Source organism: Cryptomeria japonica, chromosome 5 (assembly GCF_030272615.1).
Source record: "Cryptomeria japonica chromosome 5, Sugi_1.0, whole genome shotgun sequence".
NCBI classification, from domain to species: Eukaryota; Viridiplantae; Streptophyta; class Pinopsida; order Cupressales; family Cupressaceae; genus Cryptomeria; species Cryptomeria japonica.
Genome location: NC_081409.1, coordinates 643769571 through 643789402, shown reverse-complemented (window position 1 = coordinate 643789402; position 19832 = coordinate 643769571). Strand labels below are relative to the sequence as shown.

Sequence of the window (19832 nt, the reverse complement as noted above, 5' to 3'; positions counted from 1 at the left end):
ATCCTATACATCATCAATGAGCATACCAGACCTCACTGTCTCATATGATGGGGCTTTGAACCAAAAACCTGTAGTTGTAATTGCATCCACCATACCTTGCTAGTATGGAGACTTGGCAACTTGAAATGACAAGCTAAAGTAGTATGAAAAAATTGCAATTGTCTTCGCTTGTTTATAGATGTAATTCATCTATTCTATACTTTCCAAAGTGGTTTATGATCCTAGTGTACTATGAGGTGCAAAGAAAGAATCAGTGTTTCCTCCATCTATGTTTGGGTCATGTGTTGTAGGAGTTTGTAATGTCCTCTACTAGATATAGGCCTGTTTATTAATAATTAATCTTGTATTGGATGAGTGTAGTCTTGGAAGGACAGCCTGCACCTAAAAGGAAAGGCAAGCACCTACATACATGTTCAATTATAATTAGACTTAATTCATTCTAATGCAAAAATAGATAGAAATTGGTATATGAGACATGAGAGGGGTTGCACGGGTCTGTTGTCAACCAAGTCCAAGGATTGGTTGCTTCTGACCTCCTTGCTAGACATGGCGGCCCATGTTGCTTGCCCTTCAAGCCCATTACCCATACACACAACATCCTTTGAGTTTGGTGTGGGGAGTGCAATTTGGTTCCTTGACTCCAAGGGTCCTTATGACCACTTGTGAGCCCCTCGTCACCACTGGATTACACCTTAAACCTCTTCCCACAAGATGCAGCAAACAGATTGAACCACTTCTTCAAGTGCATACATCTCATATGGAATAAATCTAAATAAATAATGCTACTGTATTTACAAACATATCTAGTTTGGAATCGATTGTAATGAATATTTACTTATAGATATGTATCATATAACTTATCATATAAGGCTGCTACGTACCTCAATCCCTGCTTCTGCAGACTTAACTAATATGATTGGTGTTGATGCTAGGTTGCTGGTGTAAGTGATGCCACATACCTGGCTGTATGTTGTTTGCAACTATAAATCAATTTCACTGAATGTTTGAGAGCCAGGCTTATCGCTGCCCTTTCTTCTAGTTGGAACAATTGTCTTATATACTATTCAATAGCAATGAAAGTCACGTTGCAAAATACACGACTCTTGGCTGCTCATAACCGCCACTTTCCTTGCACCCTTTTACATCTATTAGCCACTGCTTATTCTCGTAATTAATTCGCTGTCACATGATAATAAACCGTGCATTCCAGGTATCGGTTAGATTACAAGGCTGCTACATACCTCAATCCCTGCTTCTGCAGACTTAACTAATATGATTGGTGTTGATGCTAGGTTGCTGGTGTAAGTGATGCCACATACCTGGCCATATGTTGTTTTCAACTATAAATCAATTTCACTGAATGTTTGAGAGCCAGGCTTATCGCTGCCCTTTCTTCTAGTTGGAACGATTGTCTTATATACTATTCAATGGCAATGAAAGTTATGTTGCAAAAGACATGACTCTTGGCTGTTCATAACCACCACTTTCCTTGCACCCTTTTACATCTATTAGCCACTGATTATTCTTGTAATTAATTTGCTGTCACATGAAAATAAACTGCGCATTCCAGGTATCGGTTAGATTAGAAATGAATCAAATTATCATTAACATTATTTATGGTTTGGTGTTTGTCTTAGACAGCAATTTCAATCTCTATATATATTTATTTTATGCTCCCTTGGGTCTGCTAATTCATATTCTCCTTTCACAATAAATTAATATAGTATCATAGAATTCAGACTGTTGTGCGAATGATTGTAACCTTGCTTGCATTATTATTCTTCTCGCTGATCGATATTATTCTAAACATAATGCCATATCCTTCCCCTCCGTGTCCTTCTACCAAGAACAAGGATGTTTCTGCCTGTAACTTAATAACAGTTCTGATCTGATCTGATCCATGGTGATGTCCTTGGATGCTTTTGATTCGTTTCCTTTACATCTCTCAATGTGAGGGAAAGGTCACACCTCTTCATCATATATGCCCTTTGGCAAGAGACACACCTTTTCACCATTGCCACCCTTTGGAAGAGTGCAACTCTGCCCTTTGAAAGGGACACAACCTTTTACAATCAGATCTGCACTTCCTATTTAAATCAGATCTGCACTTCTGATTCCCCAATTATCCCCCCTCAAATGTTCTCCTCTCATTTTTATATCTCATGTTCAAGGGAGTCACAACTTTTCATTCTATCTCTTAACATTCATTAACTTAATTAAATTTTAATTATATTCCTTTATATTTTAATTTTTAATTTTATTTTTATCCTTTTTAATTTTAATTTATTATTATTATTATTTACCATTAAATTCTGTTCCAAAGTGGGGACATCACAGAGTTGTTGACTCAAACTCCTTGAGAGACTCTTGTACACCATATGTTGTATGCAATAATTTAGAAAACAAACTAGGAAACAAATGTAGAACAAAGATTCCTATTCTAAACTATCACAAGCCTCAGTTATAGCACGAAAATGTAGTCAAATAATTATGCAAACAAATCAAAGATTACCATAAAACTCCATTGTAAAATAGATTTGCTCCAATGATTGAAATGTTATAATGGTATGTGGATGCTCTTTGCTCAAAAGTTACCTATTTTGACAACATGTAGTCAGCATAAGATTGGATGATCCACATGAGAGCGTGTAGCTCTTATTTACAGATCTTTGGGAGAGAAAATGAACTGTGGAGATGAGATTAGAAAATCAAAGGTGGTGAATGATTGAGAGAATTTCCCAAAGATTGAAGAGAGAATGGAGGGTCATGATTACATTTGTTTGAAATGAAAGGTTAAGATTGCATTAACTAAAAATAGTAATTTGTTGCTCCCATAAGAATATGGGAGGGAAATGCAATTAGTGGCTTATTTATTCTTGGAAATGGAGGGAAAATAGCCCAATTAAATAATAAACTTATTTAATTATTTTAGCCTATGTTATCGAGTTTGTTGTGTTTATGATCGGGTATGGATACTAATACAATACAAGATTGGGTATATTCTTTGTACACCTATAATATTGCTTGGGCGCTCGGTTTCACTGTGGGTTCATAGAAAGACCGATAGGGAACCTAGGCACCCAAGGGGTACCCTAGGTGCACATGAGGCACACCCAAGCACACTTGTAGTTGGTGATGCCAAAAAGTTTTTTTTCCAACAAAAAAACTCCCCCCAATGCATCCATTCACCCTAAAGTGAGGGTATTTGGTGTTTGCAACTCATTTGACAAGCACAAAACATTAAAAGAACATTTTTTTCCTTCAATCTGCCATTGTTGGGTTTTGAAGGTTGCTTTATTTTTTTTAAAGGTGAGGGCTACGAGGGAGTAAGACCTACACCTAAAGGTTAGGAATTGTTGCACAAGGAAGGTTTAACCATAAAAGGCAGTAAATATTTCATGTTTTTAAAGTTGTGTTTAAATTTTCAAGTTTTTAAATTTTTTTTTAGCAAGTTATGAATATTTTTTGAACTTTTTATGCATAATAAGAGATTATAATGCCAACTTTTTTTAATTTTTTCAATTGTAGTGTTGTTAGTTTGTAATGTTTTTCATTTTAGGTTCATACGGAATGGTTGGAAGTTCTAGTTCGGTTGCTTGAAATGTATAGAGTTATTTTAAATTTGATGTAGTGTTGCCTCTTTGGCAACATACAACAGTGATTCAACAAATTCCTAGTGGTGGGGATTTTCTTTAGCGTTGTAGCTAATGTGGAAAAGAGTACAAGAGCTCATATTCCTGAGTGAAAGCTCACTTATGCGCCACCTCTTGTCAAGGAATAAAAGTGTTTCCCAGGCCAAATAAAAAAGGGCTGCCAAAGGAACAAATAGTGGCTTATATTAAAGAACAAGAGGATGCCAACATGGCAAATCGATTAAAGGCTCTTGCACATCCTCTTGCCAAGAGAATTTTACGAAAACCTCATAGCGGCTTCTCATATACAACTGGCCCACATCCTTTCATGCCAATGCCACCAACTTCCAAAGAAAAGAATGCTTTGGTAATGTGAAAAAGAGGTCTATTGGACAAGGCCTTCAAAAATGAAGTGAGGGAGGTTATAGGTCAAGCATTGCTAATTGTATTTATGACAGGGGGCTTCCTTTCAAAATTGTTAGATCACCTTATTGGGGGGATATGGTGAAGAACCTTTGCAATACACCCCCTGGTTTTGTTAGTTCTGGGTATGAGAAGGTGCAAACCACCTTATATGCAAAGGTGAAACTTTCAATAGAAACATCATTGAGAGTAATCAAGGATACATGGCCCAAAACAGGTGTGTCTATTATTTTTGATGGATGGAAAGATTGCAAAAATAGTCCATTGATCAATGTTATAGTAGTGCACCCTGAAGTGTCGATGTTTTTGAAGGCAGTGGATTATGAGGGGCAAATACAAGATGCAAGTTTTGTTGCCAATATCCTCATAAAATTCATTGAAATGTTAAGAGTTTAAAAATGTTGTCCAAATCATAATGGACAATGCTAAAAATTGTAGGGCAGCTGGGTCTATAGTGGAGGGTACATATAGTCACATTTTTTGGACACTATGAGCAGTCCACTCATTCAATTTGATATTGCAAAAGATTGGCACACAAATTAAGTGGATAAAAAAAATCTACACAGAGGGCGAGGAGATCCAAATGTTTGTACTAATCATCACGTCACAAGGTATCTTCAAGATCTTCTCCAAGTTGGAGTTGTTGAAGGTAATTTAAATATATTTTTTAATTTTTTATTGTTGATATGTGACATGTATTTTTTTATACCATGTTAGGCTGCTGTAACTCGATTTGCATCTCACACAATCATCTTAACATGACTTGTGAAGATGCGAGGCCTTGTAAAGATGAACCAAAAAGCACAATAGCAACACGGCAAGCAAGCACATCTGAAACTATCTTCTTAGCATTACAAAACTGAGACATTAACAGCCAAATATATTATTCTGGTAAAGAAAATTTCAAGTGCAGATTGAATTGGGCTATTAAAAAAAATTAGCAACATATTAACACAAAATGGAAAGATAACATTATACTTATTCATTATAATTATAAATGAAACTTCAAACATATAAAATAAAGATTTATTAAACTTGTGATAAAACTTTGGTTGCAAGAGGTTGTAGGTGTTGGCTAAGTCACCGCGTTCGAATTCGAATTCGAGTTCGGCAACCATAAAATTCGGATGAAATTCGGCAAGGGCAAAAAATTCGGAAAAAAAAATCGACATTAAATTCGCCTACATAAATTTAAATTTTTTAAATATATAAATAATAAATTCATTAAATTATCAATAACTTGAAATTTTAAATAAATTTGAAATATTATTATAAAATAAAATAATACTGAAATATTTTATAAAATAAAATAAATTTGAAATGAAATAATCAAATTTATTATTTATTAAAATTATATAATATTATATTAAATTTAAAATTAATATAAATATTTTACAATGTTAATTAAATTATAAAAAAGAAAATCTATACTATGAATTTATAATACATTATGATAAATTAAAAAAACTCCTCTTCATATTCTGCAATTTATAATACATTATATTTATATATTACTAAATTAAAAATACATTATTATAATTTTAATACATTATCTTTATGCTAAAAGGTCGAAGTGGTTGAATGGGGGGCTAACCACGACAATTGTATATCGGGCCTTCAATCAAAATTGTTATACATTACCATTATATTTGATACGTATTATGAATTCCAATAAACTCCTCTTCGAAAGGATTTTTCCGCAGCGGATCAATGGCGTGAGCAATTTTAATCAAATCGATCGCTCCCTGCGCAGCTTAAGGAGAAAACACTTATTCATTCTGCCTGAGATTCGCGCCTATTCCTCCTGAATGTGAATGTGTATCAGACGCCATAATTTATTTCAATTTTAAAAGCCCTAATTTTTCTCTGTATGAATTTTGGGCCGAACTTAATGAATTTTTAATGTTTTATGGAAATTCGCCAATTTTCGAATTTCATGTATGAAACTCGGCGAATGCGGTGACTTAGGGTGTTGGTATTGTTGGTCATGGAAGTACCACCAAATGTAAGTATTGTTCTTGAACCTTTCATGTAGAGCTTCAATGCTTTGACCATTGGAGTGTATAAAATCAACGAACTAACTTGTGACTACATCCTACAAATCAGGATCAAGGAAAAGTCTATATCAACAAACTTTTTGGTGACTTCAAAATCTCTATATGGAGCAATCCTCGTCGGCACAAAAAGAACCTCAACATTACAATATTTTGGACTCAATGCAAAGACAAGATGTAGTGGGTTGGTCATTGCGTTCCATCTCTCTTCAATAATTTGAAGAAAATTTCTCTAGGCTCTTGCTCTTTTTCATTATGATGGTTTATATCTTCTCAATCATTGAGTCAATGACATCATATCTCTTTCCTAAGCAAGATTTGTCCATCTTGGTTTAATGAATCATATTCAAAATGGGTTTAGTGAAATTAAGGAGATATTCCACACCATCCCATCAAGAGTCATCTAAGATCATTTGCTTAATATTTGTTGCCCTCCTAGTGTTTTCTTGCCTTCATATGTGTCAAGTTTAGCTAATGGCTGCATTAGAAAGTGCCTCTTGAATCTTAACAGGTCATCTCAAGATGATTGTTCTGACAAAAATAATAATAGAATAATTAAAAACAAATTTCAATGAAGAAATTATAATCAAAATAAGTTATCATTTTTTTTCCCAAGTAATTAAAGTGAAGTATACAATTTTATATTGCTTCTCTTATCTTTAGCAGCTCCAATTTTGAAATAAATCTAAATATGTCTTGTGACATAGTGGTTGCTGATGAAAATTTGGATCTCTTCGGCCTTTGCATACAACTTTTTAATTTAATCAATTTACTGTCACTCTTTGGTAGCATAAGATTGAAGGAGTAGACAACACTAGGTGTCCAAAAGATATGCAAAAAATGTTCCTCAACCAACAAACCAACATCTCTACAATTCTTTGCATTCCCTATTTTGAATTGGACAATATTACAAGGTCTTAGTTTCTCAACGACTTTGGTGATGGCGTGTTGTGACGTTTTCACACATCGCCCCATTGCAAATGGGGACCCATGTTTTTTTTTGCTTTTTAGGGTTTGTTTTCTGAGTTTTTTAGGGTTTTGTTAGCTAGCCTTTGCATTTTGAACGTCGCCCAGGGGATCACATGGATAGCAAGTCCGGCTTGAGTGAGGTCCTGATCCTGAAATTTGGCTAAGTCTGGAATGTCCTGATCCTGAAATTTGACTAAGTCTGGAAACTGAAAAAAACCTCCAAAAACTAGATTTTGCAATATAACTCCTGGAGGTCTGAAACCACTCTCAAACATCCTGAAAGTATATATGGAATATAACTTAAAGTATAAGCACTTATACTTAAATGTTATATTCCATTAAAATTGTCCTGATTGAGAGTGCGAAAAGTCAAATTTCGCTCGTGTCCTTCTCCAAGGGTCCAGAGCGAAAAGCGCTCCTGTCCCTCTCCAAGGGACCAAGGCGAATCGCTCGTGTCCCTCACCAAGGGTCCAGAGCGAAAATGCTTAGTTGAGCCATTCCTGACCTTGTTTGGACGAATCGAGACATCAAAGGCATGGTGAAGGACGAAATGAGCATGATAGAGCATCCAGACTTGATCAAAAACAATAAAATGCTTAAGTTCGCTCCTGTCCCTCAGGAAGGGACCAGAGCGATTTTTGTTGTAGATGATTTTCTTGCCAAGTTACAACCGATCTCAAGGCATGAATGAATGAAATGAAGTATGGCGAGACCATTGAAGATAAATTTTGAAGGAGATAAAGTAAAATGAAGCCCACAAGAGCAGGATCGCTCCTGTCCCTCTCCAAGGGACCAGGGCGATATAATGATTATATTGTCGTTCCTCCAAATTCAAGGCACTCCAAGACGAAGAACAAAGTGGTGAAGACATTTTAAGACATCTCCATCAAGCGCAAAGCATCAAAAGTTGCTAACATTGAAGGATTTACATCAAGACCCCTAGTTCTCTCCTGTCCCTCAGGAAGGGACCAGAGCGATATTTCCATAATGGCTTAGATTTCGAAAATTTGTCAAGTGTCAAGCGACCAAGGGGATCAAGGGGACTTCATTTTACGCGTTGATAGCAATTACAAGTTGAAGAAGGCAAAGACAAGCTCAAAACGTTGAAGTTCGCTCCTGTCCCTCAGGAAGGGACCAGAGCGATATACACCATATTTGCCAATTCATGCATAAATCACGTTAAGTCAAGGTTTTGCAAAGTGGTAAAAGGTCTAAGGTGTCTTTTGAAGACGATATACAAGAGTTTTGAACATCAAAATGCTATCAATTGAGCTAAGGAACTTATATCGCTCCTGTCCTTTGGACAAGGACCAAGGCGATTTCTATTAAAACACTCATGCTCCTTCAAAATCAAGACAATGCAAGGGTGGGCAAGATCGAGGACGCCATTTGAAAGATAATGAACGAGGAACAAAGGTTGAAAGGTGGCAAATTCTAGCTAGAACACATGGATCGCTCCTGTCCCTCTCCAAGGGACCAGGGCGATATCACATCTTAAAGACATTCCTTCGCACAAACAAGTCAATCAAACTTGAAGGACCCAGCTAAAATGCCGATTTGAACGTAAGGATCAAGATTTTGGACGTCAAAAATGCAAGGATCAAGACCAAATTGATGGATCGCTCCCGTCCCTCAGTCAGGGACCAGGGCGATGAGGTACGTATTATTTCATTTTCAAAAGTTTGGCGCTCAAACACATTTCTTTAAATTTATTTTAAATGCTAAAATCGATGGATTGCAAATTTAATTAAAAATGGCATTTAAAATTTGTGCTTGATATTTATTAATTATTTTTGCCTTTATAAAAATCGAAATTTATTAATTTAAATAATAAAGGCATTTAATAATTAATTATTAATTAATAAAAAATCAAATGGGGCGCTTGATTTAAAATTTGTTTCATTTTACAAGGGTCGGCCTTTTAAGTTTATTTTAAATTTGTCTTATTTACCAAAGTCGGCCTAAGATCAATATGAAGGTAAGCGCCTATAAAGGGAAGGTGGTTTATTCATTTCAAATCATCATTTAACATCCTTCATTAGCATGCGATTTGGAGAAGACAAGGAAGTGCGAAATTGTCATCCAAGAGGAGGGCGCAGACATCATCAAAGGAGTGCGAGCTTAGTCTCAAATTGGGCGAACTTGCCAAAGACCACGTCAAAGATATCCTCAAGGGTGATGAATTGATAAAGGGATTGTTCATTTAAAGGAGATCACGTTGAAGCCATCTAATTTTGATTTTGCCTAGGCGATTTCCTTTATTTTGGCATTTTAGAGTTAAGCTCTCAAGTAAGGTATGGCAAGATCTCTTGTTTTAATTTCGAATTTTGATCGTCATTGCCTTAAGCTTGAATTTTGAATTTTGAATCCTTAGCTCAGTCGTTTTTAGGAAATGATTAATAAAGGACTTATCATTAAGTTTCCTAAAATTTGCTCTCTAATTTATGTTATGTATTGCAAAATCATGTTTCTAATTTTGAAATGTTGTGTAGACATCAAATGGAGACCTCTTCAAGGAAAATCAGGCCGGATCAAGGACGGTCTTCGCCAGGACATGGGCGACCTCTTTCAATCCAGCGTTCCAAGTACATCATCATCTTGCAAATCAAGGACAAAAGGAGTTAGGACAAGAGTTAATTAAAGATAGCCTCTCAACGACATCAAATTGAATATCTAGCAAGCTACAAGTGTCAGATGAGGTGGCATCCTAGTCATCACTCCTCCAGTCAGTGTGGTCCACCTCAGCGTGTTCAGATTCAATGTACTTAACTCATACAAGGTGGCACAAACTCCGATGTACCTACCCTGGCTATCCATTGGTCGATTTTTCTAGAAGGGACATGTGTCCAAGCAATACAATTTTATCATTGGTCAAACATTAAATGTTATGTAATGGTTGTAACAAACCCTAATTAGGGTTTTCATTGTAAAATCTTGGCCATTGATCTTGAATTGATCTAAGCCATCAAATTGTATTGTGGGTACTATATAAGCCCAGGCATTTCATTTGTAAAGGCTAATGAGCAATTGTTAGAGATAGTATGTAAATAGTTAGAATAGTTAGAGAATAGTTGGAAGCAATTAGAGTAGAATAGGAGGACAAGGCAAGAAATTGTTGCCATTGATTGTAAACAAACTCCATTTTCATTGAAGTAATGGTGAAGTGTGTCGTTTCTTGCAATTTGCATGGTTTCTTGTTGAGTTTTCAATCTTAGATGGTAGATGATTAGATGAATGGAGGAAATGCGATTGATTAATGGTGGAATTCGTATATCCATACTACTAGCAGTTTGTTGATTGCAGACCTGCCTTGTGTAGTCAACTGGAATCGTTCAGCTTAAGCTCAATTTCAATTTGTTGCCTCTTCATTGATATGCATCAACTTGGATGGTATCTATGCCTGCGGTGATGATTTGAACATCATAAAGCTCCCTTAGAAGATCGCACTAGTCTTGTGTAGATGTTCCATTGATGTCAAAACAAGATCTAGTTAGAGTTTCATCAAAAATCAAGTCATTGCTCCTACATTCTTAGTATTAGGATTAGATCCTCTCTTCGCCCTTATCCTTTTTTCATTTTTCAAATCCAAGTTAGTAAGAGTCCGTGTCCAGCAAAGCAGATCGGAAGTTCAAACATCAGATGTAAGTCCCCTTGTGATTCCAGCAAATCACATCATACCACGGTGAGCTTATCCACATGTAGAGACCCTACTAAAAGGAACCTTGGAGTCATCCTAACTGATCCTTTATGCGAATCTTCAGCAGTTAGAGACTTTTTCTCAAGAGAGGATAAGATACCCTTAGGTATTTTATTCTGTGTTAGGCTGTGTACAAAATACACGTCAACACGGCGTTAGCAATAAATAGGCCATCCTTCCCCTCCCTCTCACAATCCATGACTCCTAAAAACCACATTGCCCTTTAGGGGACGTTGCAATAACATTAATTGAGGGCTAATGTTTAGCATTTTTCCATCCATTTGAGAAGATGGACACCTCTATCTTGGCCCATGAATTCCTTATGGGCTTCAATGAATCTTTTACAAACTTGGCCCATGAATTCCTTTGGGCTTCAATGAATCTTTTACAAACTTTACCTTCTTTTCCAATTAGGTGCCAGACACCTCATAATTTCGGCGTTTGTACCCTTTTGGAGCCTCATTAATTTTTTTCACCATACATTAAAAGTCAACCCACTTGTACAATAACATCTTTCTCTATCTTGATCGACAAACTCTCAAGACTCATTTTGAAATGCCATTTCCAAATGTCCCTTTGGTCTTTTATTTGTAAGGGTTTGTTCTTCAGGGGTGATAAAAAACGAGTTCTTACCTCAACACGCACACACGCGCGCTCACACGCACGCACACGCATGCACACACACACACACAATGAAATTTTAATGTTTTAACGATAGTGATACATTCATATAAAAACGAAAAGAAAACAAGTTGAAATCAAAGCAAGAGAGTTCGTTTGTAAAACAAAAACGTAGGGAAAAATAAAACTTTACCTCTTTTTCAAAAATCTTTGGCTATGATCTTCTTGGCAGCTAATGGACTCTTGCACATGCATAGGAATAGCAATGCAATGCATTGAAACCTTCAATGACGAATATTTGCGTGGTTTACCACAACACTAGGATTAGATGGGGTATGGGGGGGTTCATTCCTTGAGATTTCTTTGCTAGAGGATAATTTGTTCTATGACGTATTGCTTCGTCTACTTACTCCTCATTAATATATGCTATCACTTGCTCTAATGGCATAATTTCACCATTCTTTTTAGGGCAAGCTTTGATGCCTTGTATAGGAATGCCACAAAAATGGGCTTTCACTTGACTATATAAACTTGAATACTTGACACCACAGCCTTTGCATAACCAAATATAACACCCACCACCTAGAATCGACTATGTCATATCACTATAATTTCAAAGAGGAGAATTTGTGTCTTTTGAAATGGGATTGTCCTATGGAGCTAGAACCACACACACAAGTAAAATGAAAACTTAATGTTTTAACCATAGTGATACATTAATATAAAAATGAAAAGAAAATAATAAGTTAAAGCAAAGCAAGACAGTTCGTTTGTAAAACAAAAAACTTAGGCAAAAAAAACTTTACCTCTTTTTCAAAAATCTTTGTCTGTGATCTTCTTGGCAGCTAATGGACTCTTGCACATGCGTAGGAATACCAATGCAACCACATTGAAACCTTCAATGACGAATCTTTGTCTGTGCTGAACAGAACCACAAATTTGGTTTGAAATAAACTCAAACCTAAATCCGGGCACAAATTCCAACAAACCAGCAACTTTGTAGTGTTTTGAAGATACGTTTTCTACAGTCACTTGTTTCCTTTTCACTCTACACGAAAGAATAATATGAACTACTTCTTTGTTAAAATCCTTTACATGTTGCATTCACATTTCTTTTAGCATATTGATTGAGTATCTGGGACATTAGTAAGAGAAAATTTCAAGATGTCATGTAGCAAACTTTTTTCACAATGGCAAAGTTTTAGTATTCTTTTGCCTTTGATACTCTGCACCGCTGCTTCCTTTTTCTATGTTCCTCTACCAAAAACTTTGTTTAGATAAAATCTTTTGTACATCTTAATTTTATTCTGTACATCAAATTATGTTAATTAATGGAATGACCATCATATCCAGAGGTTTGCTCAATGCAGGGATCTTTGATGAGCATGGAAAGCTTTTAAAGTCAGCTAGCAGTCCTCTACAGATATGGAAGGAGGGAAACTGTATAGAGGTAAGAATAGTGGTCACTGAGAATTATATCTTCCCTTGGTGATTTCTGTATACTCTTTACATTTTTGTGTTTTGTGTAAATGACTTTGCTCTGTGTGACAAGCTGAAACAACTTGTTGACTTTGAATATCACATCTCAATTTTTATGATGAGAAGTTTATTTGAGTTGACTCTTTAGAAATCCGTTGAATGCTATTCACTGACTGTGTAACCTTATCAAAATTAGCAATCATCAACAGACATCTGGCTTGCTGTCTGTGCTGCAACGAGAGCAGCATGCCAATTGGCAAATGTATCTGGGGAAGACATCTCCAGTGTGGGTTTTGCTGCTACGTGCTCACTTGGTTTGTAAAATATCGTTTTCCCTCTTTCATAGAGTATGCAAGGAAGAGTAAAAGAAAAAAAGTACCAGGACTTACATTCTTTTGCTTTATCTTGCAACTATGCACTGTATAAATCTATTGAATTTTAACTTGTCATTAATTCTTATTGGTTTATCTTAGCTGGCATTTCAAGGATTATGTTCCTTCATAAATCATTTTGTAGTTGCTGTGGGTGAGGATGATTCTCCCGTAACTGTCTCATGGAGTGGTGATGCAAGGCGAAATGTGATAGTATGGATGGATCACCGGGCTGTAGAACAGGCAGAGCGGATCAATGCATACAATTCACCTGTGCTTCAGTATGCTGGTGGAGCACTTTCACCAGAAATGCAGCCACCTAAGGTATGGTCCAAAATAAATTGTAGCATGAAAGAAGCTGCTTGATGACATGTACTTCACTTAGATACTGATGCGTTTTTTAATTCCATTTACAAATTTAGAAGAAACCATATCATATAAATATTATATTTTCATTTGCACATTTTTTAAATCATTTACTAGATTCATGTGTCCAATGCAATTTTTAAGACTTGAAATTGAGCAAGATCCCTTGGTCACCCTGATGAAGAGGTATTTAAGTAGTCAATGTTTGTTGTGTTCAAAACTCTAGTCTGTACACCTATCACTTGGGTCCAGATTCAAGTGCTTAGTTGTTTTTTGTTGAGGTTTATATGGAGAATATCCGACATTAACATTTATTCAACTTTGCAACTATATTTGCAATTTAGAAGCATAAAAAAACTACCAGGTATGTCTTTGTGAAAATTCTAACCGAAGGTGTTTGTGTGTGTGTGTGTGGGCCATGTCTGTGTGTGTGTGCGGGCGCCATGTCTCTGTATGTGTGTACAATCCTTCCACAGTTAACCAACTGAGACTAAATCCTCCTCCATGCTAGGGGTTTCCAGTAGGGCTGCTGAAGAGGCCAGGGTCTCCTTGTCCGAGTCATTCCAGACCCACCTAAATTTTGAAGCAGCCATAGTACCTGATGCAACAAAAATCAGCAATGAAGAACATATGGATTCTTACAATACCGCACAAAATTAACCATTAGATGGCCAAATCTTCCAGCCGAAAGGAATATTGCTTCTATTTAAAAATGGAAAATCTACCAAAAATCTCTTTCATTATGGAAGAAATGAACTGGTGTCTTTGGTTGCTGAAGGAAAGATCCTTGTTCTGCAGGTTTATGGAAACCTTTCTAGGACCTTAAATGTTTCCTTCACAAAGAGGATACTTGGAAACAATTGAAGCGGCTGAAAATGGTTCTCAAAGGCTATTTCTGGACCATCTTAGCTACTAAACAAGAGGAGGACAATTTACCAAGGAGGAAATCAGGTATTTTTAGGAAGTGTTGGGCGAAATAAGGTATTTTTAGGAAGTGTTGGGCACCTGCTATCATCCCTATTGAGGACCTTCTCCTCACAGTCCCAGTTTGGGTCTGCTAACCCTGCTACCAAATTACTTTTGGTAGGAAGATGCTATGAGAAATAGAAAGAGCAGTTGTGGAATACTATCCCTGTGTCTGTGGATCTCTCCCTTATAGGCTGATACTGGATATTGGAGGTGTTGAATGGGAATAACCCTTGAAATATGAAAATATTCCTTTCAGGTGTATGTGCCATGAGAGTGGTCACTTGGAAACAATATTTCCCCAGCAGGGAGGTCAAAAAACTATAAGCTCTCAACTCAACAAATCCACATAGGGAGAATGAGGTACAAGGGAGGATTCAACACTTGCAAAATCACAACGCAACATACATATCAGATGTAAACATCTGAAAATAAAGTCGGCAAAAGGAGAAGTCTCAAAATAGGCGACTCAACTCCATCTCTCTAACCTATTGGCTGCTTTTGATACAATGGAAGAAGCAGATCTGTACAAATAAAGAAGATAAGCAGAAGATTGATGTAACTCAATAGGTGTTTACCGCTATATCTGATAAATTAAATACAGGAAGTAACAATAAATATGACAATACATACCAAATACAGGAGTAAAATATATCTTTATTTGCACATGAAATTATTATAGAGAAGAAGACCAGAGATGGTCAGCCGAGGATTACAATTGATCCGACTCTATCATACTGCTTTCCTTGACGGTACACAACATATTTAAAGGACCCGATGGTTGCCGAGAGGAATACAACCACCAATCAACTGACACATATAACTATCCGAGAGTGACAACAAACATAATTTAGACAATTAGTACATTGCCAGAAAATTTCCTTTACAAACCTGCAGTTTTGCATGTGATTTACACCTACGCAACTCTGTCCTTTTGGTCATGAATCTCCTTCACGTAATTCCCAGCTTTGATACCATATTGCAAAAAATAATAGAACACAATTTTTTAATATTCTATTAATTAATAGAATGCAATTACAAAGAGGCTCATCTCCTTATATAGAGATTGGAGGATGAAACCATTGAAATGGATAAACATTACATGACTTACTTAAAGCTAAAAAGCGAACTTAAATAATAAAAAGAAAATACTTGCCGTTAAGGATACTCTATTACAATTGTAAGTCTTATCTTTTAATAATTTAATATTATTCTAAAAATACTTGCATAGCCCACCTTCTCCCGACCTCCTCTCAAGGCCCCCACCCTTCCCAACACTTGCTATTTTGGGGATCTCGTCGTATTTTGTGATTCTTCCTATATCATTTTGACTCACATACGTTGGCCCTTCTTGGACTATGGGGGCTTCTTCCTCGTAAGACCCATCTTTGTCTTTTGGTTGGAAATTTTTTTGGCATTGATCCTAGCTTTTTTCTTTCAGAATGATTTTTCCTTTTTAAGCTTAACCACAAAGGGCATCGTTTTTTAATACAAACAACTTGTTTACAAAAAACCAAGAAAAAATAAATCACTGAATTTATTCGAAGGCAAGAGACGAGCAAGCACATTTTGGATGTCTTGTAAAATATGCTTTATATAATTTGGAAAAGTCTATTAGGAACCACAAATAAAGTTGACGATTTATGACTTCTGTAGGACTTAAAAGAATATCTTTTTGGTCCACCTGACATATGATGTCAAGGTAATGCAATTTGAATGGAAGGTTCCTTAGACACTTCAAATACCTTCACTGGAGGGTTGAGCTTACCAAATTAATATCAAATTATCTTACTAGTCTAGCATGCGAATGTTATAATTCCTACCATGATTTGAGATGAAGTATTTCTAGGGAGGAAGCTTGTATTATACATGACCTGGTTTTGCACTAGTTTCAGGGTTAGCACATCCACTAATAGTTTTTTTTTAGCCTTTTGATTTCTTCTTTGGTTTTTTAAGGTCCTCGCCCATTCTAGGATCTCCTTTAGGTCTTCATTAGATACAGTTCCATCTTTTTCTTAATTATGTCGAAAGATACCATACCAATAAATAGAAAATGAATCGATGTATGATTCAGCCTCCCTTCCCTTTAACATGAACATGGTTGTGTCCATCAGTAAGAAATGAATGATTACTATGAATAGTCACAAGAAAGGTAATTGCACCCTTGTACAAAAAGGTACAAGGATAATATATAATCCTTGACCTGCTCTTGTAAGAATCATTGTGTTGGTATTTGAATATGCATAAAATATTGAATATGATGTTCTTCCCCTGATTCTTTCTTAAAGAGAATACTTCCTTTGTAAATGAAATCATCCTTCTTTAAAGGTTTTCTACAGCAAGAGGCCGCACTTTAAATAAATTACTGGATCATTTATCTGTGGATTAGATTCTGCAGTTTTTATGGTCATTAATTGTTTGGCAGATGTTGAAACCTCATGCTTTATCCTGTATGATGGCTGGAATACTAATCAAATCATTGAAAGAATTTGTCTTTTTTCTTGATTTTGCAGCTTTTGTGGGTGAAAGAAAACCTAAATGAATCTTGGGCTGTTGCATTCAGATGGATGGACCTGAGCGACTGGCTAACATACAGGTGCATACGATGAATGCTATCATTCTATTGAAACTTTGTTTTTGGGGTTTAATGTCTTGCCAACCTTTATATCTTTAACTACAAAATATAGGATTTTGCATTTATAATACCCAATAATTTATAATTGATACATAATTTAATGTTTCATTATTTTACATTTTGGAGAAATTAGAGAATATGTGTGTGTATATGTATATATTTGTATAACTATACATCTATATATTGAGTGTGTGCTTCTCTTTGGTTCTCCTTGGTTAGTTTTTGATTGTCTTAAGTCTTGTTTTGTGTGTATATGTATATATTTGTATAACTATACATCTATATATATGTATATGTATATATATATATACATAGTACTATATGTATATGTACATATACACACATATATGTGTGTGTATGTGTATAAATATGTGTGCGTATATATCTACACACTGTATATATGTGTGTATATACCTACACATGTATATATATACTAGAATCCTAGTGAAGTAAGCTAATAATGCACAATATGCATTTGTGATCTGACATGAAGATGAACAAGCTTTTACAAATCATTGTGTATGGACCGTGGACTGATCTCCTTATTGGATTACTCTTGTAAAGTACATGGTTGCCAAGTTTGAGACACCTTTGGCATCAGTGTACTTTACTAGATTTATCTATATAGGGCTCTAGTCTGCAATCCATATACATCTTGTTCATCTTGATGATGAATCATGGAGTATGATCCAAGATGTTGACTTAAATATCTCTTTCATAGTTTTCTTTAGAAGCTTATTTCATAATTTCCAAAACCTTATATTCTTACTTGCTATTAATAATTGATCAGGGCTACTGGAGATGATACCCGTAGTCTATGTACAACTGTCTGCAAGTGGACCTACTTAGGTCATGCCCATATGCAGCAGATGAGTATGAAGAATACTAAAGCAATGGATGCGTGTGGATGGGATGATGTTTTCTGGCAGGAAATTGGTCTAGGGGACCTTGTAGAAGGACACTATGCAAAAATAGGTATGCTCCTGCACGTTAAATACCTCTGTACATATTTTTCTAGTTTCTTTACCTTGAACACCCTTTATAAATTTCTTTTCCAGCTCTATTCACAACTGGTCACATTTCTAGTAGTAGAATCTAGAAGTTTCCCCATTTCAATTCCGCTTTGTAATTTCAAACGTATAGGTTGGACTAGCATAATGGAATGGTCTGTTTATTTTAGAGTAGCAGTAGGATTCTCAAGTAATCCTTTTATTATCTATAAATTGAAGTTTTATTAATGTCAGCAAATTGCAAATGACGAAAATAGGTCAGTGGGACTGAAGTACTTTGTTAGGAATAGTGACCAACAGGAATGCCAAAAGAAGGGTCTACCTTGTCAAACACAAGAATAAATAAATACAACTGGTAGGATATAGAGCTTAATGATTAATAGAAGGAACGGTGGACATGGAATAAATATAATTAATGATGTGGATGTGAACTGCCAATTTATAATTTTCATCAGTTCGGATTGAATATATGTGAACAATCCATGAGATTTAAAGTCAGGATATGTTTTAAATTATTTGAAAAGTGAACCTACATTATTTCTATAGCATGAATACAGATTCCAGCAAACAGATTTCATGCTTCTTTCCGTGCAAAACTAACATATAGATGCCAATTTCTCATATATTTTAAAATACAAAAAACAATCCTTGTTTGCGGTCAATAATTATTATTATGAAATTGTGTTATGCTATCTGTTTTATAAAGTATATAAAGGCAAAGTGCAAGGGGGAATTATGACAATTATTTGTAGTGAACTGAATGTAAAACTAAGAAGAATATAACAAACAAAGCACTTGTGTATCCGAAAAATGAGATGCATGCAACATACTTATTAAAATAGTATTTTTCTTATAGTTGCAATTATCTGTGCAAATTCACTTGTTCTTCTCTGGTTTGGAAGTTGGATATTTTCCAATCATTGTGATTGTTGAGATATTTATGGAAGATGTATTGCAAGATCGTAGCTTCTTTTGAGAGAAGCAAAGTTCTCATCTCTTTGAGTAGATCATAGTGTTATGAAAATTAGTAAATCATCACATATTGTTGTGAAAATATTGTGCAAAGTGGATGTGGAGGATACAGAAAGGAGCAACAGCCAATATCTGAGAAATATGTTTTTCATTCCTTGACCTAACACACCAAGGGTATTCATCATATTGATCTTTTCTCAATATTCTGATATCTTGTATTTACATCATTTGTCATTTGTCATATAAAGGTTCCCAGTTATTCATTCCGAACATGTTTATTGCAAGACCTGCTTGGAGTCAAAATGCACAATTTTGTGGCTTTTGTTTACATAAAATATATATGAAATGTAGAAGTTGGCAAGAGCTTCCTTAGAAGCATTCTCTAACTCAATCAGTTAACACTAAATCTTGTTTTAGAACTTCAAAAGGGCAATCTCTGCATGTTTGGTATATTTTGCATTTTGAAATACAATTCATAGTTGGACACTTATGACAACAGTGCCAAATATAATTAATAATTATTGATCTGTTTACTCTTTTCACAAGAAATGCAGGAAGGAGTGTGGCATTTCCTGGACATCCTCTGGGTGCTGGCCTAACAGGAACAGCTGCACAGGTAAAAATATTGATAGTTGAA

At 35.5% G+C, this 19832-nt stretch overlaps 1 protein-coding gene across 4 annotated transcripts in view; it reads left to right on the top strand.

Moving 5' to 3' along the window:
- The window catches only part of LOC131049784 (uncharacterized), a 121254-nt gene that overhangs the window by 17908 nt on the left and 83514 nt on the right, over positions 1-19832 (top strand). For 3 of the 4 annotated variants that reach the window (XM_057983855.2, XM_057983853.2, XM_057983854.2), the window contains exons 2-7: positions 12767-12846; positions 13072-13189; positions 13392-13570; positions 17092-17174; positions 18004-18188; positions 19750-19811. In XM_057983855.2, coding sequence (XP_057839838.2) covers positions 12767-12846; positions 13072-13189; positions 13392-13570; positions 17092-17174; positions 18004-18188; positions 19750-19811 — 707 coding nt within the window. Of the gene's footprint in view, positions 1-12766; positions 12847-13071; positions 13190-13348; positions 13571-17091; positions 17175-18003; positions 18189-19749; positions 19812-19832 lie in introns of those variants that run through there. The other variant, XM_059221568.1, reaches the window with a different exon arrangement.